The sequence below is a fragment of the Vicugna pacos genome, chromosome 21 (assembly GCF_048564905.1).
Source record: "Vicugna pacos chromosome 21, VicPac4, whole genome shotgun sequence".
Taxonomy (NCBI): domain Eukaryota; kingdom Metazoa; phylum Chordata; class Mammalia; order Artiodactyla; family Camelidae; genus Vicugna; species Vicugna pacos.
In genome coordinates, this window is record NC_133007.1 from 3,697,947 (window position 1) to 3,721,867 (window position 23,921).

A 23,921-nucleotide genomic window follows, 5' to 3' on the forward strand; every position below is an offset into this window, starting at 1 on the left:
AGTAGTTTGTTAGCCGTCAGATGAGTAGGACTATACAGTAGGACTAAACTCATATTCACTTAGTATAGACTGAGGTTTCAGCTAAATACAAAAGAAGTTCTATTTGATTCCCATAAAGCTTTTTTTAGTTTTTTTAACCAGTTGAACCTGTTACTGAATACATTTGAGACTAAGTTTTATTTTTAAGTCATACCGTTTCTCACTCCACAGAGGATTTGAGACTCTTATAAAAGAGAGCATGTGCTAAAATAGAAATATGAGAATGAGGGACTTAATAATTAAGAGGGAAACATGAAGATAAGGAAAAAGAAGAAAGCAATTATGTGGACCACCAGGACCCATGTAGTGGCGTTACTGAAGTCACAGTTTTTCCTAAGTTTCCTGATAGCCAAAGTGATCATTTTTTTAAAATTCCACTTAATTGGTAAAAATATTGGCCTTCACAAAAATGAATTGTGACTTTAAGCAATGAAATTTTTCATCATATAGGTGAAAATTATCACTGTATTTCCTATTTGTACTTGTTTATGATCTAATTTATGTACTGCTGGATATTCTAGAACTGCTTGTTTATTTTTTTAAATCACACTTTTATGCCTATTTGTGTGTTGTTCTGTCTAGGCATTTACCACAGATTTCAGGGTGCACTGGGCCCAACATCCTTTAAGGCCAGAATTTGCAGAAAGTACCTACTTCTTGTATAAAGTAAGCGAATTTACCTGTCTTTTTACTGTTAAGTCCCCTTCTCTGTTGGATATCTGACTATCTTACAGTCATTGGGTTTTCAGAGTTCTTGTTTAATGTTATAATGATTGGCTATATATCATGTTCTTATTCATCTAGTTCATAGAGTTACGGAAAGATGCAAGAATTGACATCTTAAGTTTTATGCCTTTTCAAAATATTTATTAAACATTTCTTAAAGAGAAATTTTATATCCTGGAGCTGCTTTGTGAAGCGTGTCTCTTGCCTCCTTGAAATCAGGCAGCCTCTCTGGGCATTAGAAATTACTTCTAAAGCCTAAGATACACAGTTGGACAGCTTTCCAGTTGTGTGTTTTAAGAAATTCATAAAGCCAATCCATGGCTTCTTTTCAGAACTTGGTTCTATATACCAAGTGTTCAGTGCCTGATACACTGCCTGGCACCTAGTAGGTACTCAATAAATATTTGATAAATGGTTATATGGTAATATATAAGCTATATGTATGTATACATATATTCTCCTTTTTAATAGGCTACAGGAGATCCTTACTACCTTGAAGTAGGGAAAACACTTATTGAAAATTTAAATAAATATGCTAGAGTGCCTTGCGGATTTGCTGCCATGAAGGATGTTCGCACTGGAAGTCATGAGGACAGGTAAAACAATTCTCACCTCCGCTCTCCTCACGGTAACTCTGTAACGGCACAGAACGATTGCTGGAGTTCACAGAAGCTCAGTGCCTTTACAAAGGGCATTTGAAGATGCAGACCTTAGTTCACTGTGCTTGCTTTTTAAAACTCTGTTCAAGAGGCTGATTTTAAATTTTTTGAAAGTTTATATTTTACCATAGTGCCTGGCATATAGTAGGTGCTCACGTGATTTTTTAAAAGATGAATAAATGATTGTTAAATGTCAGTACTTTGGTCTTTGGGGTGTTAGACATGTTGGGGTTTTCTTCTTTGTTAGTAGTGTTTTATAGTGTGTGAAATGTTAGAAATTGCCAAGATGATAATAAATAATCTGAATTATGATTTCTGTTCAGCCAAGAATTCTTCCAAAGTGGTGTTATGGTTAACATGTATATTGATTTGTTGCTGATTTGGAGGGCTGGGGAGGACCTCTGGCAGTTTCTGTTTCATTGTTACTGGATAGATGTAAATGACGTGACGTGTTCAAGGTATAAAAAGCACTTTGGTTACTATGATATTTACGAACATTCCCGTTGTTCCGAGATCACTCATTTGGTTATTTTAACTGTCCAGAACGTAGCAGCGCATCTCTAAACGAACACTGAAATTTATTTGTTCATTTGGTTAGTAAATGTTCATTCCACGGATATTTAATGAAGTGTCTTAAGGACCAGTGTTACAGTAGTTTTTGAAGATGAAAGATAAGAAGCCATGTCTTTTCTGTCATTGAATCACTGGGGCAGGCAGATAAACAGGCTTTAAAACATTGTTTTAAGTGCTATGAAACATATTAAAGGGATGTGAAATGTGGATTGGGATGTGACAGTCACTGAAAGATTTCTGGAGCATCCTGTATCCTGAAGGATGAGCAAAAATTAGAAAAAAAATAAAGTAGTAACAGGGAATTCGGGCAGAGGAGCTACAGACAGGTGAAACCCACATTCATTGTCTACTCGCAGAGTTGGCCCCCAGTCCTTCACTCGGAGTATTTAGATAATAGTTAATCAGGCTTGGAACGTCCTTCCCTGACCACAGCTGGTAAGAGATGGATCAGTCTCTGGAAGCAGGAATGCAGACAGCAACGAGAAATGAAAGCAGATAGCTTGTGTATTTATCTGTAACATTTATTGGCTGCCTCCTACATCCAGGCACTCTTAATTAAGCACTTTCTATGTTTAACTCATTTGATCCTTACAACCACCCTATGCAGTATAATTTCTATTACAGTCTTCATTCTATAGATGAAGAAACCAAGGCACAGAGAGATGAGGGAATGCCCAAGGTCACACAGCTAGTGAGGTCAAGTCAGAATTCTAATCAAGGCAGACTGGCTTTTGACTGTGTGCTATACTGGTTACTCATTCAAGGAACAGCAGTTAATCACCTACTGTGTGCCGATGCTGCACTCTTGGGCATGAGGATGAAAGATAAATTAGAATCAGTCCCTGCCTTCCTGTGACTTGTAGTCAGTGAAGAAGATAAATATGAAAAGAAATCATCACAACCGTCTGATACGAGCTGTGGTAGAAAAGAAAATAGCAGGTTGAGGAATTGCAGAGGAAGACGTGACTTACTTACTGTTTAGAGAGTTCCATTTTTCAAAACTTAACCTCTTTCTTTTTTCTCCTTCTGAATATTCCTCATTTGACATTGTTTCTCTCTCTCTTAGCACTGCTTTTGCCCCGTTCCGGTTGTATTCCAAGATATAGACTGTCTCTTAAAATGTTGCATCCAGAAGTAACCACACTCAAGCTGTGCACGCGCACACACACTTTCAAAATAGAAATATCTGTGTTTTTGTAATAGTAAATGGTCACTGGAAATAACTTAAATGGCAAAAAGAATTATGAAAATCTTTCCCTAGTTCCCATCCTGAGGTAACCATTGTTGGCAGTTTTATAAACAGGATGCCAGACATTTTTAGTGCCTGCGTGTGTGCATTTGTGCATGTATGTATGGTTTTCCTCTACAAAAGTGATTATGTGGTACAATACCCACGCTTCCTAGCTTTACGCAACTCATACCGCAGTGATCTCCCCACATCTCTATTCTTTTCTAAGTGCTTTCGAATCATCTGTTTCATAATCAGCTCTGAACTTTGCCAAAAATCAATACCCTGCTCATCAGTTTACAGTCCTCAAGCCAGCATTTGCTCATGGCGATAACTGTCAGTCCTCCAGAAGTTAAATTACCCCAAGTGTGTTACAGATTGACAGGGAAGTGTTTTATCTGTTCTAAAATGATTAGCATCCAAAATGTTCAGAAGTTTTGAAACGTTACTGTGAGTTGTTGTTCCAAAGTAAAACATTATTTATGCCTAGGAAAAATAATGGTGGCTCTGTTTTTGAGCTCATACACATGCCAGGTGCTATGCTAAACAGTTGACATTATAGCATCTCATTTAGTCTTTGTTTTGGGGGGGTTTTTTAGAAGTTTTTATTTGTATTTTTATTGAAGTATGGTCAGTTTACAATGTTGTGTCGATTTCTGGTGTACTAGTATTTACACCACTGTTAGACCTGTATTTATTGTGTCCTTTCAGGATAAACTGAAGCTCACAGTCCTTTTATAATATCCCCGTGGTCACACAGCTAGTCATCAGAAGGTCTTTTCTATTTTCAAAGCCTTTGCCCTTTACCGCTATGTTCAATTGCCTCTGCAGTTGATTCTTTAGTTATGCTGTTTATAAACTTGCGTTCACTTTAGTAAACGTTTATTGAGTGCCTACTGTGTGCCAGGAATTGTGGTTGGCCGAGCTGTGAAACTCCATGCCCTGTCTAGTAACTGCTAAGACCTGGGACGCTTTGGGAGGCAGACCACTTAAATTCCGTGTTATTCTGACTCCATGTAACAACTGTGCTCTTTCTCTGCCACTTTTAATTTCATTAAAGCTTTTATTTTAAATGTTTATTAAAACATTATAACATTAAATCATCTGTCAGGTGACATGTTTTTAATCCCCTTTATTTCTTTATATTCCCATCTTGAGGTATATTTGAATGTTTACAAAGCTATGATAGTCCATGTGATTTTGTGTTGTACTTTTTTCATGTAACTTTTTGTAAATGATTTCCTTTACTTTTAAAGCCTTCTTGCGTATCACATAAACGGCTGCATAATAAGCTGCATCACAATTGTATTACTTTATCTAGTTCAATTAGTATTAATTGAAGATTCTTAAATGGTTCTCAGGGGTTAAACGTTCATCTGTATCACCTCCCTGCTGTTGGTTCTCTGTGGAAGAAATGGAAAACTGTCCCTCTGAAGGCCCGTAGGAAAATCTTGTCTGCAGTACTGACAAGATTTAGTCTGTCTGTGTGATACGCAGCCCCTCTGATCTGTTTCATTTCCTTGGAATATGCTTGGCGTCAAGGCATATTACCACCGGGGGACAGATGCATTCTGTAGTTCTTTGGACACCTGTACTGGTGTAGACAAGTTTATTGAGCTTAATTCTGTGGCTTTCAGATAGTTGGCATTTGGATATTTTTATGTTCTTAGATTTCCTTGTGACCTTTTATTTTAGAATGGATTCTTTCTTCTTGGCGGAAATGTTTAAATATCTTTACCTGTTATTTGCGGATAAAGAAGACATTATTTTTGACATAGAAGATTATATCTTTACAACAGAAGCTCATCTGTTACCTCTCTGGCTTTCTACTACAAGTCAGAATATCTCTAAGAAGAACACAGTAGGTTATGTTTTTGAATTAAATGTCTTATTCCCTTTTTTACTTCTATGTGTTAGTTTTGTTTTCCCAAGTGAGAAGTAATCCATGATTAGAATTCAGTGAATAGAATAGAGTGGTAGCAGGTGTCTTTTTGTTGTTTTCTTTTATTGCATCCTGTTTACAGTTACCTTTCCCTTACTGTCTCCTTTGAACAGACTGTAGTGTTAAGTAAAACAGTTATTGTAGTTTACATAAAATTCTTTTGTATTTTTAGACTTCAGAGTATACAGAACTGGATGACAGTAATTTTGACTGGACTTGTCCAAACACTCAGATCCTCTTCCCTAATGACCCCCTCTATGCTCAGAGCATTCGTGAACCGTTGAAAAACGTGGTGGACAAGAGCTGTCCGAGAGGCATCATCAGAGTGTAAGACGGCTAATTTCATGTTTATTATTTTCAAAGTTAATTCTTCGTAAATGACACAGCATAAGGAACATCAAACACCAAGAAGACACTCACTTAGATAAAAAATACCAAAGTATGTATGTACTTACCACCAATTAAAATTAAAATCATTGGTTAGTAAAGATAGCAAAGTTTATTCTGCACTAATGTCTTTTTACTATTACGGAAATTTCCTGTGTATCTTTTTAATGCACCAAGTAATAGTGGCAGCCTGTGATAGTTTTTAACTTCCCTAGGACATTTTTACACAGAATAGTTTCATCAAATGTTTCCACGTCTTGTATATGTAGAAAATATTTGTCCTTTTATCTGTAGTTTCTGTGTAGTAAAAATACTGTGTTTTGATTTTTTGGTAAGGTACTTATTCTTGGTTGTTAAATAAAAATTTTTGCCTTAATGAGTTTATTTTCTTCCAAATACTTAGATTAGGAAAGCCATTACTTGGAAATTAAAAAAAAAATTCAGCTGAATGTTATTGTTCACTGATATAAGTATTGTTTTGCTTTTAAAATATTGAGAGAAACACCTGTTTTTTGAGGGAGGGAGAAATAAATGGTAGCAAATCCCCAAGCCAGCCTATTCTGTACCTTCAAGTAGTTTTAATGGCTGACTGATACTGCTTTGTAGGTAATACACATGCTTTTGTAACTGTAAAATGTGTTTGAAAGTTGTATCACTTATTGAAAACCTAAGTTGTATGTAGGTAAATAACTGTTTCCAGGTATGCCATTTTCACTAGTCTAAAACTAGCAGTTTTGTAAATATCTAACATTTTTATTTGCCTTATGTTTTTTTCTCCAATTCTGACTTGTAGTTTTTTAAGCCTTGCCTGTAATTGCTTTTAGCAGAGAGGAGAGTTTCAGGAGTGGAGCTAAACCCCCTCTGAGAGCCAGAGATTTCATGGCCACTAACCCCGAGCATTTAGAAATCTTGAAGAAGATGGGGGTGAGTTTGATTCACCTCAAAGATGGGCGAGTCCAGTTGGTTCAGCACGCAGTCCAAGTAAGACATCGCGGTACTGATTGGATGCCATCTCTGCCCTTTCTGCTCTCGTTAGCTTTAATAAGATGATGACACTGGCTTTTAAAAAACTTTACGTGTGTGGTTTAAAGTTAGCATCGGAATTTTAGGACTTGGCAGTATCTTGGAAAGCCATCTAATTCAGCCCCTTTGTAGTATAAATCAGTTAAATCACGAAGGTTGGGTAATTTGCTTAAGTTAATATGATCAAATGTAGGGCTCCAACTGAAGTTTTCTGCTTCTCAGTCCCTTGTCTTCCCACTATTTTATTTAGAACATAATCTTAAAAGATAATAATTAGTTTTCGTATTTATGTGTCTGTATCTTACACTATTTTAGTTTCCAAAGAGCTACTGAATCTAAGCATTTTGTTCATTATAGAAACCAAAATCTGCATTAGTTTGTCTCTGCCTAGGAAACATTACGTCCTCTTCGGAAAATTTTTGTTACTTTTGTCTTTAAAAGTTTTCATAACCTGAAGCCTTTAAATTATCCACCTTATTACTACATTAATTCTGAGGAAGCCACATAGTTTGAGAAGTAATTTCAGCCTAGAACCATATTCAGATATCCCTTAACCTCAAATTCAGCCTTCCCGCCACCTCGCCTTCCCCTTCCTGGCGGTTTTCTCTCTCATTTCTATTCTTGCCACATCCATCCTTCTTTAAATAGTAGCTTAACATGCACACGGTCATGGGTTCAATCCCCAGGACCTCCATTAAAATAAATAAACAACTAAAAAACCCTAATTACTTTCCCCCTACAACCCCCCCCCAAACAAAAGCCAGAAAAAACAAACACATCCCTCCTTAACTGGCCTCCTGCCCCCTTCCTTACAGGGTGCCCGCCTCACTCCCCAGCAGTGGGAGGGGCGTCTCTGGTGACATTGCTTTCACCTCGGTCACCAGTGGCGTAATTGCTAGCCAGTGGCCCCTTAATCCTTACGTGATTGAACTGTTGTGTCACTATTGACTGGCCTCTTTTTCAAACATTCCAGCAGCAGCAGGCCACCTGTCTGTTCATTACTTTGTAGATTCCTTTGCAGCTCTTCTCTCTTGGCACGGCCACTCAGCGCAGGCACCGCCCAAGAATCTGGAGCGTAATTTTTTCTTTTATATCCTCTTCTTCAACCATCTCATCTATTTCTGCCAACTCCACTAAAATCTTTATACACGTGATTTCTTAGATACACATACGTAATCCTGATTCCGAACTTCACCCTTAAGCCCAGCTTTAATCTATCTGTCACACGTTTCTGCATCTCAGCCTCAGTCTGTTAGTTCTATCTCCCTGCACACTCCTCTGTCCCCTCTCTGCCATGTTCTCCGTCTCCGGCAACCCTGTCATCATTCTCGATAAGTCAGCAAAGCTGGAAAGCTCGGGGTCAGCTTGAATTTCTGTCTCCCAGGTCCTGTCTGTTCTCCTCCATCCTCTAACTTCTGTCAGGTCCCGCTGACTCTTCTGTGGTGTCAGGCACTGCTGTAGTTTCTGGTCTAGTCAGGGGCTCTTCAGCTTTTCCTCTGTTAATTCAGTTTGATGGTCATTCCAGAGACTTCCCCGGTGCACACTGACAGAACCAGTCATCCCCTTGTCTGTGTTCCTAGTCCACCTTCCCGTTTGAGGAGTTTCATCACAGCTAATTTTACAGGGCTCCCTCCTGTGGATACAAACTCCACTGTGTCCCGATGCCTGGTCAGGTGCTGGGATGTACTAGGTGCCCAATACTTACATTTTGAATTTAATCTGGTTGTTGGTTCATAATTTCAAAGAAGGGGACTGTGGCTCAGGTATGAGGTTTATTTCTTAAAAGGGCAGCCAGTGGAGAAAATACAAAGTGAGCATTTGGTGATTTGGTGGAAGTCCAGTTCTCTGTTTGTATCAAAAGTGGTTTACAGAGCAATGGAGGACATTGATAAAAGCCACAGATGTTATATTCAGGAACTACTTTGAGAAGTAATGCTTTTGAGAACAAAAAAGGTCATGCATGTTTGGTAGAGACCAAAACGGAAAGGAGACATTTTAGAGTAGAAGATTATAGTGCAGTAGTGCTTAAGAGATCAAAAGGTTGAAAGTTTCCAGAAAGGCAGGGTAAAATCAGTCTCTTTCTTCCCTAGGCTGCTAGTTCAATTGACGCTGAAGACGGGCTGAGGTTCATGCAGGAGATGATTGAATTGTCAAGTCAGCAGCAGAAAGAGCAGCAGCTGCCGCCGCGGGCAGTGCAGATTGTCTCGCACCCGTTTTTTGGCCGCGTGGTGTTAACCGCTGGGCCCGCCCAGTTCGGGCTGGATCTGTCTAAGCATAAAGAGGTGTGTGTGCGTACGATATGCTTATTGAAACTGAGTTGAAATGTTACCCAACTGTTGTCTGATTTCTTAGTCTCTTTTCTGACTTAGTAGTTTTAACTGATTTTAAACACCTAAATATTCCATCTCCCAAATTAAAGGAGATTAAAATTAAACGGGTATCTTGAAAACATTGAGTTGTAGTTTATGTATGCAATATGGTTATAGAATTTTACTTAAAATGTTGTTCAGATACTGTCAAAGACTTGGTCTGTTCTCTAATTCAGTGCTGTTAATTTATCTAAAAATGGTTTTCAGACTTCGTAACTACTAGAACCTTTCTTTGAACAAACACCTAACTCACAGGCTTAAAGCAGAGAAGGGCTAAAGCGGAGGGTGCCCCCGCCAAATGGCTGTGGAGGGCGTCGGGCGCTGAGGGTCCACTGAGCAAGCCCGGAAGACCACAAAGCTAGTCCATCCTCTGAATTTTAGTGTAGGAAACAAAGACTTACAGAGCTGGGCAGTTCGCACCTTCATATAACCAGCTGGTGACCGAACTGGCCACTAGACGGAGCCCAAGTAGCCTGGTGACACAAAGCCAGTGGGCTTTGACCTCTGTCGCCCCTAATTTAAACTCTTCCTAGTGTGTGTTTTAAAGCTGGGTGAGTTTATAGACCGATGCATCCATTCAGCAACTCTTATTCTAGGAACGTTTTAGGTATTTGTTATATATCAAGTTCACGAAGACCAGCGAAGGTCTGTGCTCTTGTGGAGCTCACGTTCTGAGAGAGAGAAGGATCTTAAGACATCTTTATGTTCACATCTTTAGAATCAGTTCTCTGGTGGATTTAGTTTTTCTAGGAAGAACTGCTTGCAGATTCACGTACAGTAGATCCATTTTTTTCCCTCTTTCAGTAGTTTTTCTAGTTACCAGTGACAGTTTAAAAATAGTTCCCAGCTATTGTGTGTACAGGGATGTGTATGCAGTGAATCCGCCTACAGGCCTCAACTTGACCACTTACTAACATTGCGTCTTAGAGCAAATTATGTAACTTGGATCTTAGTTTCCTCATATATAAGATGAAAATATTGTCTGTTATTTTGCTCAGAGTCATTTCAAGATCAGGGTTAGTAATTTATGTAAAAATAACTTTATAAACTGTGAAGCACAACAGAAATATTGGTTGGGTAGTAGGATGTGAAAAATGTTCGAAACAAATTTATGCTACATATATATTGGATGTCTTATTATGTGAAAAGAATGTGGTCTCCTTAAAGCTCTAGATACTGAATTTTAATGACTAAGGAGTGACTTGATAACAGATTATTTAAATTACCTTTACTTCTGACAGACAAGAGGATTTGTTGCAAGCAGTAAACCATACAATGGTTGTTCAGAGCTTACTAACCCCGAGGCGGTGATGGGGAAGATCGCCCTGATACAAAGGGGACAGTGCATGTTTGCAGAAAAGGCACGCAACATCCAGAATGCTGGGGCCATTGGTGGCATTGTTATCGGTAAGTCATTCTCCATGTCATTGTGTTGAATAGGAGATAATTTTTAGGATTTTTTTCCTTTTATTTTCCAAAATTTTATCAAATAGTTTGTCATATTATTTTTACTTTACTAGACAGAATAATGGATGAGTAATCCAGTAACTCTTATTAATTGGTACATATCTCATATCTTGTTGGAAAGTCTAGATTTGCGTTTCTGTATATTAATGCCAGTAAAAGTACTTGGGGTCAAGTGTGAAGGTGTGATGGGGGTGAGTGGTAAAAAAGCACCCAGTACGATAGGTGAGAAAATATACCCACGAGATCCAAAGCCTTGTAGGGGCAAAAATTACACCCTGCCACCTCCAGTGGGGAGCCACTAAAAATGTCCGTTCCTCGACATAGATGCAGACTTTGGGGTCAGGCCCAGGGGGTGCAGTTCCTGGCTCTGCCACAAAATCGTGGTACAAGCTTGGCCCAGCTTTAGTTTCTTAATCCATTTATTCAGTAGAATATTTGTTGAGCTCCAGTGAAAATGGTAGTAAGTGCCTTTTAAGTGGTTAAGTTTTGAAGGTAACATATATAACATTTCTTAAAATTGCTGACATATCATAGCTATAGGTACTAGTTCCTAGCGAATTTTTATCTCCTTGGGTCTTTTCCCATTGAAATTACAAACTTCAAATTATTTTACCCATGTATTTCAGCCAGTGTGTTTGCTATTTTATTTTTCATTTAAAAAAAATCACTGTTATCATGACAAGCAGGCCATGACTGTCAGGGAAAATACAAATTTTTCTATGCTTTGAGTAAATAGGAGTTTACATTCAGAAAAAACTGGAAGACTGTTTGTAGCGTTAGTTCTTCTGCCCAGTTTGCCTCACAGGAGAAATCCATTTTGAATTTGTTTCTAAGTAGGGTAGATCCCCTTTTTGAATTTAAGGTAAATAAAATGAAGAGATTTAAAATAAAATAGTAGGATTTCTTTCAGTGAAGAATTACTTACTATTCCTTTTGCTTAGCCCATATGGGCACTCCAGTGTTGAATTTAATGAATGCGTAGATTTCCTTAGTTAAGGAAGGAGAAATTCTGCTTAATGACTTAAATCAGCAGTTAGCAAACTACAGCCTGCAGGCCAAGTTCAGCTCACTGCCTGTTTTTGTACGTAACAGTTTTATTAGAACACACATGTCAGTTTGTTTAGACATCATTTATGACTGCTTTTAAGGCTATCGTGGCGAAGTTGAGTGGTTGCAGCAGCGAACGACAAAGGCTAAAATAAAATATTCACTGTGTGGCCAGTTACAGCGCAAGTTTGCTGAGGCCTCATTTAGATCATCTCTTTATCCTTGGTTATTTTTCATACTGAGATTGTTTTTATTGAAGAATTTAATAGCTTGCCATCACTCTCATTGTGAACATCTCTTACTAAGACTTTAAAAATATTAAAAATAAAGTCTGGAACATATGCGGACTGTTTTAGATTTCCCCTATTTTTTGGTGAAGTTTGATTCTCATGGTGACCTGTACGCTACACGGTTTGTCAAGTCAAATGTTCTCATTAGTCGCTGTTAGTTACGGGACCCTATGCTGAGTTCTGTGGGTAAATAAGTGGCAATGATCCTTATTTTCAGAAAATTTAATTTGCAGAGGGAAACTTTCTTGTGTTGTACCTTCTCTCCCCGAAGTCTTTTTGTTTCTGATGAAGCATTTTGCTTGGTTTTTACTGGTTTTAATTGTGTATAAATGAGCACATTAGGACCTGGTTGGTTGTTTATTACAAGTGCTAAAACTGCAAATCATCCTGGAAATGGTATGGCTGCACGAAACAATCTGTGTAAGCTGGTTTAAGAAGGGATTTTTGTTTACTAGATGGAAACGGATTATTTTCATTGAACCCAAGAGTAAGAAATACAACGAGTGCTCTAAGGAAGTGGAAATGGGAACTAAAAGTCCTCAGGAACCATGGCAGCTGCTGGCCTTTCCTCATCTCCCTGTCTTTCTCTCTGCATCCTCCTGGACTCTCCTCTCTGCAGCTCTTTGCAGTTCTTTTTCATTCTGCAGCTTCTCACCAGCCTGCTCCCTCTTTGCTTATCAGTTCCAAAATGACCATTCCAAAATTGCCACCTAAGCCATGAGTCTATGTCACTTAACTGGACCTCTGCCCACTGCTAACCAAAGCAGTCTTTCTGTGTGCCGCTTCCACGTTGTCCAGAGAAACTGAGGGTCAGAGAGCCATCCTTTGTCTAATCAGTAATTGCTAAGGGGTTGGGTTCTTCATGGTGTTCTCCATGTAGAGAGAATTAGCAGGTCCTGTCCGCACACGCTGTCTGAGCAGGGACAGGCAGGTTCTCCAGGGAGGCCGGCATGTGAGATTAGGGCTGGCCGTGACCGGTGTCGCCAGTAAAACTGTATTTAGCAGCCCCACTACTGTTACTTAGCCAGTGTCAACTAACAGTAGATTTCATTTAACTTACAGAGGAAAAACCACAATAGTCATAATTTTTCTTTGCAAACACTATATTAAAAGGGACTGTCAGTGTGTAGTTTGGTGAAGCAATATAATGCCAGAGGAAATCTTAGACAACAATGAAATTTTGTAGTTCTGTCATTTTAATTCAAGTCTTAGAATTTTTCCATTTTTAGGCTTTTTCATAAGCATATGAAATTTTTATAGTCATAATCATAGAATTTTTGTGTTCCGCCTTTTTATGTAATAATAACATTTTGTTTTTCTCTGTGTTCCATCGAGTAGTTCACTGTAAATTTACTTACAATAGCTCACAGTTGTTCACAGTTACAAAAAGCACTCCAAGTAAATTTTTCAGGCGTAGATCATTTTGCTTCTTTTGAATTATTACCTCAGGATAAATTTCTGGGAGTACAATTCACTAATTAAGAGTGATTGTTTTTATAGTTCTTGATGGATAAAACCAATGCCGTCAGCAGGTGAAAAACAGTAAAGGTTGGTAGGTAGACCTTTTTAATGGAGGAATGTCTCTGTTTGCCGTGTTCACTTCTGGCCAGATGACAATGAGGGGAGCAGCAGCGACACGGCGCCTCTGTTCCAGATGGCCGGTGACGGGAAGGACACGGATGACATCCAGATCCCCATGCTGTTCCTCTTCAGTAAAGAAGGGAGCATCATACTGGACGCTATCCGGGAATACGAGGAGGTCGAGGTGCTCCTTTCTGACAAAGCAAAAGATCGAGGTAAGGGTTACAAAACAAACAAAAAAAGCACTTGTTTTCAGCTTAACATTAAGTTTACTAATTTGATAATGAAAATGAGTTACCAAAAAATTATTTATGGTTCACTGGTAAAAGAAGTAAAAATTTTTAGAAGGTGGTTTCAAAATACATTTTTCTTTTGGAAATAAAAGTAGTGAAACATTTACTTAGCTTTGTTTGCCGAGTTGGAATGTTTTGAGAATTATATTTTTGTATGTAATTTATATTTTTGCTGTGATTCTGGCCAGTGATAAAAATACACGAGATTACACTGAGAGTCATTTTTAACATCCACAGACGTTCACCATTCAATTTCACTTATCCTGCATCTTCCATTTCTTTTATGAGGAATAAAAAGAGGTTGTATAGAATGCTGTTGTATGTAACAAGGGCTGGGTCTCACCACGCCACCTGTAATCAGATGACCACTGTCTCAGTGCAGGCAGTAGAAGCCTAGCAGCTTCTCTCCACCGAAACCTATGTTTATCACGTAGATGTTTGTAAGTTACAAGAGTTACACACGCCTGGTGCCTGAAAAACAAGATAGCATGCCTTAATTCATGAGAATGTCTAGCCCTCTCTGGGCCAACATGCTTGTTAGTAATTTGAAAGCTCCCTGAAACCCAAATTACTGTGTGAACACAAGGTCTTGCTATACCCTTTTATAGCTTCACACCAGGGATAGAGGAGAAATTCGAGGAAAGGTGGACCGTCAGACATAGGCTGTGATCCTGTGTGACGCCGTCTTTCTCACTCGCTGGAGACACTGCAGAGAGGGCTCTACCCCTCCCAGCCCTGGATAAAGCCATGTACTTTGTACAGGGCTGTTGGATCCCCTGGGATGTTTGGCAGATGTGTAGGAAACTGATTCAATTCAGTATAACTTCCAAGTGGAACAATTTAAAAAAAAAGAAAGGTTTAGAGATAATCTAGCACTAGCCAAGTCAGTGTTTCATCTTGTCTTCTTGTTTTGCTTTTTTCTTCTTTGCGATTCATTCAGATGTCAACTATTTAAGCACTGTGGAGTGAGTAGGATAGATGGCTGAAGGGATGTATAAACAGAAACAGAACAAAATAGAAAGGATTTCTGGTCTTCTTAAATCCTCCTGTGTGCCTTTTCGGAGCCCTTTTATTCAGCTCAGACCTTCTTCCCTGCGTATGTGCGTTTAGGCACGTCGGACACAGGCAGATTATTATTCCGTATAACTTTAATGCCTTTGCTTTCTCCCCCCTCTTCTGTGCTGCCATTGGAATTTCAGCAGCAATATTAAAAGGTAAAATGATTCCAAGCTACATTATCAATAGTAGTAAGTATCTTGCGTTAATAATCCTTAAATCATACATATGTATGTGTGTATACACATGTATATACACACATGCGTGTGCACGTATGTATATATTGGTTCAGTGGCCACCTTGATAATAATACCTGATTTCATGTAGAGGATTAGATTTCTATTTTCATGTCTAGTCAGCTGCCCATAATGATAATTTTGTCGATCCTATCAAAGCAATTCCTGTGAATTAAATACCTCATCTGCTAGGTGGATTCGCTAGTCCATACCCCCATGCAAGAGTCACTCTGACAAAGACGTTGTTATGGCATGTGTTACTTTTGATCACTTTTTATTTGAATGCAGGTGTATAATGTTTAAAAAAACCATATGTGTGTAAGGGTGTTTAGAGTTAGGACTATGAGATTAAGGTAAAGCATGTGCTTCCTTCGCGAGAGAAAGGATATGAGAAAAGATCAATTCTATTACCAAAATTAAAAAAAAATTCTGAGTATTCCCTTAAGGACCTTTATTTAACTTATATTTTTTTAAAAGTTTTGATAACCTATAAAATTTCTGAACTCTGATTCTGTTGTAGAGTGATCTTTTTGGCAAAAACGTCTTGAAAAACTCCCGCTTTTTGTGTAGGTTTTTCAAGACCTGTATGGCATTACTAACTAAATCAGCAACAAATTGCAGCAGATTAGTCAGTGTAACAAAAATCAGTGATAATCGTTTTGTTAAATCAACTGCTTCATTCACTTAGTAAGATATTCTGAGTTGCCGCCCAGCAGCGGTCATCCGTGGGTTGTCCCGTGCCGTTAATGCATGCATCAGTGTTCCTCTTCTGCATCAGAATCAGCTGGCGTACTTGTCCAAAGTGCAGATTCCTGAGTTCCACTCCAGAATATTGAATCAGGGTCTCTGAAAAGTGAGGGATCATAATCTGAAATTGTAAACAAGCATCTTAGTTCATTGCACTCAGCTACCCTTTGAGAAGCACTGAACAAGACTGAGAAGCACCCCCTTTTTTCCTTCCTATCTGCCAGCTCTGTACCTGGCCATCCTGTGCCGAGGCACTAGGTAGGAGTGTGTAAGCACACCAGACAGCAGCGTCCTTCAGGTCTGACGGGTGCAGTGTCCTCCAGAGTGCCCTTCCAAACAGCTCGCTGTGCAAATACACCTTCCCTCACACAGTCCCACCGTTGTGACTGAGCGAGTCTTCCCACGTGCTAAGACAGAAAATAGAAGCCCCAGAACAAAGCCCCTACTCCCACTCTCACCTTCTAATTCTGACAAAAAGTCCCAGCCACTGATGTAGAAATGCCTGCGGCAGCGCTGCCTGCCGGCAGCCGTGTCCGGATGCCTTACTGCACGTCGTCCTTCCTCAGGAAGGCGTTGGTAGTTCACCGGGTGGGAAAGGTGCCTCTGGGGGCAAAGCAGCCGCGCTTCTGGGAGTTATGTCATGCACACAAGTGTTGATGTCATGTCCCTCTGTGTCCTGTCTTGGAATTTTAAGAGTTTGTAAAGGTACTTAATGCCCACCCTGTGCCCACACACGAAAGACACCGCGTTGTTACCTTTAGCTCCAAGTTGAAGCAGTTTGCAATTAAGATTCAGTTGCCTTTTCTCAATAGTATTTCTCAAGGGGGAAGAGAAATCAGCATTTTAAGGTTTCAGTGCATTGTCACGCTTGTACTCACAGTGTCGGCTCAGTGCTGCAGCAGCTGTGGACAGGGGTTTTCAGGGCTTCTCCTGTGCTCGTGTCTCTCTGGTAAAGGGCAGACCGAGGAAATAGGGGGAAGAAAAGAACGGTCCCATGGTTGGAACTGCTCAAGTCTGGCAGTGTCACTTTTCCTAAGACTACCGCCCACTGAACTTGGCTGGGGTGAATCTGTCCTACAGTTGATCTGTAGAATGTAGATTGCTCTCTGGCAGGATTTGAGTCTGAGGAGAAAAATGAAGTATATAAGCAGATGGCCTCTGCCTGGAAAGGGGCGTCTGAAACATTCTTGTTAGCAGAGTCGATAGTTGAGCCGCTGGCCTCTCTCCTCCCCCGACCCCGACGTGTCTTCTCTTCCACCTTTGCATTTGCTCACCTCTCCCCTCTTTCTAGAAATGCCTTGTCAACCCCTGCCCCGCTCCCATGGCCTTTTCCTCTTCACGGACATTTAGCCATCCTAAATACCCAGGTTAAATGTTACCTTCTTTATGAAATTTTCTCTTATTCTCCGAGGTATAATTTAAGAACATCTTTTTTTTTTTAATTGAAGTATAGTCAGTTTACAATGTTGTGTCAATTTCTGGTGTATGGCACAATGCTTCAGTCATACATGAACATACACATATTCATTTTCATATTTAAGAACATCTTTTTAATATGGTTGTACTGTGACATTTAGATGACATCACACTTCTTTCCCTGTTTCTCACCTCTGTATTCCTTGCTGTCCATAAATGCTGGCCATAGAGATGAATGAATGGTTGTGGACCATCCACTCGAAGTCTTTGCCCAGGTGCCCTTGTCCTCTTATGATTAAAACTCCGTAGTTCTCTTTGTATCTTGAGATTTTCTTCGTTCTGCCTTTGCTTCCTGTGTTTCTGATAGACCATGACTGACTTTAGTGATGCAGTCATTGCACTCTTGGGGCTGCGCTCCTGCTCTCTGGGGACGGTGACAGCGGGCACCTCAGGGTGCAGATTTGTAGCCATGTGGTGGGACCTCTTTTTATTTTTTTTGACTCCTCCAGCTGCCGTTTTTACTTTGCTGATTGTTCCACTTTGCAGAATATCAAATAGTCTTATATATTTTGATCTGTTTGGGGCTTGTTCTTCTTTTCCGCTAATCTACGTGCCAATAATAAAACCGTTTTCTGTTTTGAATAAATTTTAATATCTGATAAGGCAGCTCTCCTCTCACTAACTTGACTTCTCTGTGATGTATATCCTTCCGTAGAAAGTTTAAAATGATTCTGTTCGGTCCCAAAAGAAAACAAAAAGACGTAGAAATGGGATTCATTTTGAAATTGTGTAATTGCATACTTCACATATAAATAGGAAGATTTTGTTAAATATTAAGACTTTCCATCCAGGAACATCCACTTACCTATGAGTTTAATCAGATCTTGTTTTATGTTTTCATAGAGATTTTATAGTATTAAGCAAGATGGGCCTTGTACTTTCCAAAATAAATGTAATTCTTTGTTTTGTAGCTTTTATTTTTATTGTGAAAAGGGTACTTAATTTATTTCTAACCAGTTACGGCTGCTATAGAGGGGCTAGTGGTATTTGCCTGTTTACCGTATTTTTACCCTCCTTATCAAATTCTTTTACTGTCTTAATAGTGTCTTTAAAAGTTGAGTTGCTCTGAGTGTAAATGTGCAGCAGAATCTGAAAGTGCAGATGGCTCGCTGTTTCCTCCCGCTGCGTGTACACGGGCTGCTCTGCTTCCTTACGCTGCTTTACTAGCTACACGTCCAAAGTAGCAGGACACGATATGTAACCCTAGGGTCACGTTTTGCCAACAGCGCAATCTTTATTACTAGATGAAACAGCCCTACACCTTTTCCTCTCCTTCTACCTAGATTAATACGATCAGTTTAATCTGACGGTTTTTCTTTTCACTCTCCCTCAACTTAGGGTAGCTGCGCATGAGTGAGCTTGAAGCAGGCAGACACTTCTTTGGGCTCCATCATGGTTTCCCTAATTGTCAAGTTTAAGTGTACCTTTTCCACAGCCGAGAGAATGTGTGGGAGCTTCTCCCTGTGCCCCCTTCCCCACCAGCACCCCTCCCAAAGAACTTGCTTAAACGCCCCTAGTCAGGTGACCCTCCCTGGTCGGGGTGTACGTACACCCCCTCCTCTGCTGTCCCCCACACTTGGATTTCCTTCTGTTTTTCTGCTTTTATAATAGGTCCATTTTCCCTTCCTTCTTTACTAGTTAACTCTGATTATTTTTAAAATCTCAGACCAGGTGTCACTTTCTGAAGGAAATCCTCAAATCTTATTCTTTCCTAACACCGTAACACATGTCACAGAGTTTTCTGTTTATTTGTGTGATTATTCGTAAACGTCACTTTCCCCAGCTGGACGGAAGGCTCCAGAAAGGCAGTGCCACACAGTGGACACGCGTAAGATCTTTGCCAGCTGACCGACTACAGAGTCTGAGGAGGATGCAGCATGTGAGCGTCAGTGCTGTTGAAGTACTTCCTGTAGGAACCCTAAAAATGCCTCTGGTGGTTTTATTGTATGTTCATTACAAAAGATTTAACCTGCTCTTCAGCCTTCCAGTGGGCTTTATGATTATATCTTACAATTCATAGACCTCCAGTAATGGAATAGATGTTTTGTAAATAATCTCAGTTCTTGTGTTTATGAAACTTTTATTCAATCAACCACATTAGTATCATTAAATTCAACATTTTGCATTATCCCCATTTCATGGCTTGCTGAGTGGGAATTTCACTTTTCAAAGGAATATTATTTTAAAATACAGCAATGGTATGTGCTGTTTAAAACTGATTCTGTTTCATATGTTCTGATGTGCAGGTTTTTTTGAATTTGGGTATTTCATAAATTTTAGACATCCAGTGCAAAGGTACATGAATTTTAACAGTATTATTGTTTAGTATATTTCTTGGCATTTACTAATACCCAGTGAAGGCAGTCTTGTCAGTTATTAGAGTCATTCCTTTCAGTTTCAAAGAACATTTATTTTCAAATGTTACATTTTGCAAAATGAATGTACAAAATGAATGTGATTGCTTTATTACAAGGCAGTCCTTTACCCTTCGATGTTAATGTTCACCATTCCGCATTAACATGATTTTCTTTAACTTTAATTTTTTCATTTTATTGCAAAAATCAGTGTGCTTTTGCAAGTCTGATAGTTCATGTTTTGAGGGGGAAAGTAGCATGAAGTTTGTTTCTTTCACCTACAGATCCTGACTTGGAAACTGAAGAACCACCATCCTCTGAAAATGACTCTCAGAATCAGAGTGCTGAACAGATCGTGTCAAGTTCTCAGGAGGTTGGTTTGGTTGACCAGGAGTCTCCTGAAGAAAGTTCTCCAAACTCTCACCCAGAATCATCATCTCCAGCAGACACGGACATTGCTGCAAGCGTTTCTCCTTCTGAACAGAATTCTAATCCCGCAGAAAACCATGAGACTACAAGTCTTGATGGCGAATGTACAGATCTAGATAACCAGCTTCAAGAGCAATCAGAAACTGAGGAGGATGCCAGTCCTAACGTTAGCTGGGGTAAAAAGGGCCAGCCTATAGACGCCATATTAGCAGACTGGAACGAAGATATAGAAGCATTTGAAATGATGGAGAAGGATGAGCTCTGACTCACCAGAGTCTCCCTGGTGGTAGGTATTTAGAAAGAAAAGGTAAACTGTGGTTAACAGACACCCTGAGGCGAAGCAGGCTCTCTCATGGGAGGCTCTAAGTGCAGTGACGAGCAACCTCGTTCTGACCGGGAGAGCTAGTTGCCATAGGGATCTGGAGCATGCTGTGTTAGAACTGACCTTGTTTAAAACTGTCCCATCAAAAATGGAAACTCACAGGCCCCCCGCCTCAGGTGACAGCACCAGACCACCCTGCAGCACCTCAGGCCAGGGTGAGATTAGCAGGCATTCCTAGGAGCCAGATTCCTGCCGTCTCTGGATAGGTAAGAAATTCCCTTAACTCTGAGATAGGGAATACGAATTTGTAGATCTTCGTAAAGGAAGCTCGGCTTTCTTGCTTCGGGGGTCAGAGGCTCTTTGGGGAAGACACGTATGAGTATTGTGGGCATTCGGGTTATGCTGCCTTCACAAAAACAAAGCGACCTAAGAGGGTATGAAGCAAATGCATTCACGGGGCAGACGGCCTTTGCTCGTCACTGTCAGTTGCCTCATTGTGTCACACGATCGAGATGACTTGATTTTTCCCCTCTTAACCATGTCCTTTTCCTTTAAACCAAAGGCAAAGCCATTGTACTTTCTCAGTGAGTTCTCTGCATAAAGACTAATCATTGGGACGAGGTAAAAAGGTCATATAACATATTGTGGAAATTGGTTACTTAATACTTTTGAAAAATGGAGCAAGGGAGAAACTATAATGTTGCAATATGAACTTGCCATTGGGCCTTCCACAGGGAAAGCTGTGACTACTCTGAAACGGAACTTGAGGTTATGTATCCTGCTAGGGCAAATCAGAAGTCTTTTCCAGTTCATTTCTTTGGAGGTGACTGCCTCCAGCCATCAGCCTTACTCCATCCCATGTTTAGTATGCATTTTGAGCCACAAGGCCTGTGTTGCCAATAGCTGAAGACGTTTTGTTCCATTTTCCTGTCCTAGGGAGCCATGATAAAACTGTGGTAGTGATCTGAAAATGCTGGGGTAACTACTATTTTTCCTCCTTTGAAACTATGGTTTCTAAAAGTTGTACCTAAGGAGTCTGTCACGTTTTCTGTTGAATCACGGTTTTTAAGTTTGCTTTAAAAAAAAAAATCCTTCTGATATGGACTTGAAAACTAGTCTCTGGTGACCTGTGTAGAGAGCACAGCAGCAGCTAACGTGTAGCCACAGCTTAATGAGAATTAACACCCCTCTTTCTTCTCGGTGGCAGTCTGCTGCTGGCCACGTTTAAGTTTAAAAACCTTTTTTACCGATACCTGTAGACAGCCCTGTAGTTGAAATCATGGCTTTACTCATTTTATTTATTTTTTTTAAGCTTACCTGAATCAGTTCTAAAGGAATATTTGAGACTTAGTTTCCTTTTTCTTTTCCATGACATTATACAATTACCTTTTCTTAAAACACAGTTTTTGCGGTACTGGTGAACTTAAACTGTATATGGAACTGTTCAAAGAGCAGCAGTGCCGTATTGTAGTTATGTATATTCATGTACAGTATGTCATAGATCCCAGGTAAACATATTCTTTAATAAGGGGGTAAATAGCTGCTTTCAAAAATCCCAGCTAAACGTAATTGGGTCGATGAGTGATAAACCTCACAGAGAATTCACTTGGGGGCGGGGGGGGCGGGTAGTATATGAGACCTTTATTGGCCCTTAATTAAACCCGACACTAAAATGGGTATTTTTAGTCTCTCTGCATGTGAAGTTTGGTATAAGAAGGTAGAACTAGAATACATAAAGTATACAGAAGGATAGACATAGTGCTTCGTTCATCTTAATTGCAAAGCTGCCAAAATAGCTGAAGCTTAATTACTTGACTTGCCTTGAATTATAGGACTGGGGCTTGGAGAACAGGGGTAGGTGTCCCTGTAAGACTTGGATTACAGAAGCCTTAAACACATTAATTTGATTTTGTGTTTGTAGCTCAGAGCCACTGTCGTCTAAACCCAACTTTTCTAAGTTATCAAAACAGTGGAGTTTTCTTTCCAGCAGAGACCTTGTGGCATACAAGCTAAAAGCCAGCCCACTGCCACTCTTCCTTCCTTTGGCCATTAGGGGGAGCTGTTGCCATTCATTGAGGTCTAGAAGCAAATTGTTCACTTGTTTAGGGAAAAAAATGAATCCCTAAAAAAAAAAGAAAAACTTAATAAGTTACACTGAACACCCAGAAGGAATTATACTTGATTTTTCCCTAGCTAAGGAAAGAAAGCATAAGGTTCAGCTTCAAAACTCCAACGTTGTCATTGACTCTCCATTCTTAATTGACATACTGCCACGAAGTTGTTTTCAAGTTCATTAAAAACTTTCAACAACATTAGGCTTTTCTTAAAATGTTTTGTTTTTTAAATACCTTTTATAGCATGTTATTTACTTCCTAAAAATTCAGCGTGTTGTATGTGACCCTGAATTTTAGAAACATCTGGTCTACCTCAGTTAACGTTGCCTGCATAGAGAGAAGAGCTGACGTGATCACCACAGCCATAACATTGCTTGACTAAGAAGGATTTATACAATGTTTACAAACCTGGAATCAAGTAAGGGTTTTATCTGAAAGTTAAAAGTTAGATATTGGAGAAGGTATTTTATTCAGGTATTTTCAAGTTTTAAAACTTAACTGGTTTACCTACTAAAAATAGCTATAGTTTTTTTCTGCTTAGGAAAGTCCATTGAAACAATATGCCCTAATTTTCAGTACTTTTCCCATGAAGCTTTAGGCGTGAGAGAACTGCAATTTACCAGGTATGTTTGGGGTGGGATATTTGGTTGGGTTGGTTTCCTTTTTTCCTTGTAACTTTGAATAGGCTTCCAGTAGGAATACAAGTGTTGTTTCAGAACAAATTTTTTGACATGATACTTTTTCTTTTCTTTTTTTTTTCCCCACCGTATTGGAGGGTAAAATGAATAATTGTGCACTCTCTGATTTTAACCTAATTACTCTCTCAAGATTTTTTTTAATTTAAATTACCATCACACAGCCCTTTTTATAGTAAAACCAGCATTTGTTCCCTTACCAAACCCCATGCCAAATTCATCATAAAGAAAGCTCAGCACAGGTAATTCAAATAGCGCTTATAATTTTAGAGAGGGGAGTGCATTTAGTAAACATTACAACCGGTCGTTTTATGCACAAGGCTTCAGTCAGAACATAGAAAAAAAAAAACATTCTGTGAATGAAATATTGTATGTTCAGATTTTATAAAAGACATTTTTAAAAGCCCAATTTACAGCCGTATATTTTCTTATGATGTAATTTATGAAAAAGATGTCTGTACTAACAGGTGCTGTAACACTACTGTTGTTGGATTTTATTGTTTGGTGATAAACGTGTACAATATTTCTAAGGGAAACTATGTACTGTGATGTAAAAGTCTGGGCAAAATGTATATAATCCTTGTATATAATTGTGTATTTGATTATAATTACTGATTGTAAAGATTTAATAAAATATGTAAATATTCTGGTCTCATCTTAATTTTAATTTTTAGCATCACTTTGCGTATCTTTAAAATTTTTTTCACTACTCTGCGTTCCCTTTAATTTTTATTTTACCCCAGGGGAGTAAATCTGGGGGACAGCTTAGGGTATAGAAACACACATACACTGAACAGGTCCATAACTCAGCTAGTGCCAGACTCTCAGAGTGGAGTTAGAGTTAGTGATTCACAGTGTCCATGTTGGT

General features: G+C 39.3%; 1 protein-coding gene across 3 annotated transcripts in view; it reads left to right on the forward strand.

Moving 5' to 3' along the window:
• EDEM3 (ER degradation enhancing alpha-mannosidase like protein 3) overlaps positions 1–23,708 on the forward strand; it is a 61,205-nt gene extending 37,497 nt beyond the window's left edge. For 2 of the 3 annotated variants that reach the window (XM_072945937.1, XM_072945939.1), the window contains 9 exons: positions 622–705; positions 1,237–1,361; positions 4,921–5,086; positions 5,340–5,494; positions 6,379–6,535; positions 8,668–8,859; positions 10,188–10,353; positions 13,361–13,546; positions 19,778–23,708. In XM_072945937.1, coding sequence (XP_072802038.1) covers positions 622–705; positions 1,237–1,361; positions 4,921–5,086; positions 5,340–5,494; positions 6,379–6,535; positions 8,668–8,859; positions 10,188–10,353; positions 13,361–13,546; positions 19,778–20,187 — 1,641 coding nt within the window. In that variant the 3' untranslated portion in view covers positions 20,188–23,708. The remainder of the gene's footprint in view (positions 1–621; positions 706–1,236; positions 1,362–4,920; positions 5,087–5,339; positions 5,495–6,378; positions 6,536–8,667; positions 8,860–10,187; positions 10,354–13,360; positions 13,547–19,777) is intronic. The other variant, XM_072945938.1, reaches the window with a different exon arrangement.
• Positions 23,709–23,921: the final 213 nt, after the last annotated feature.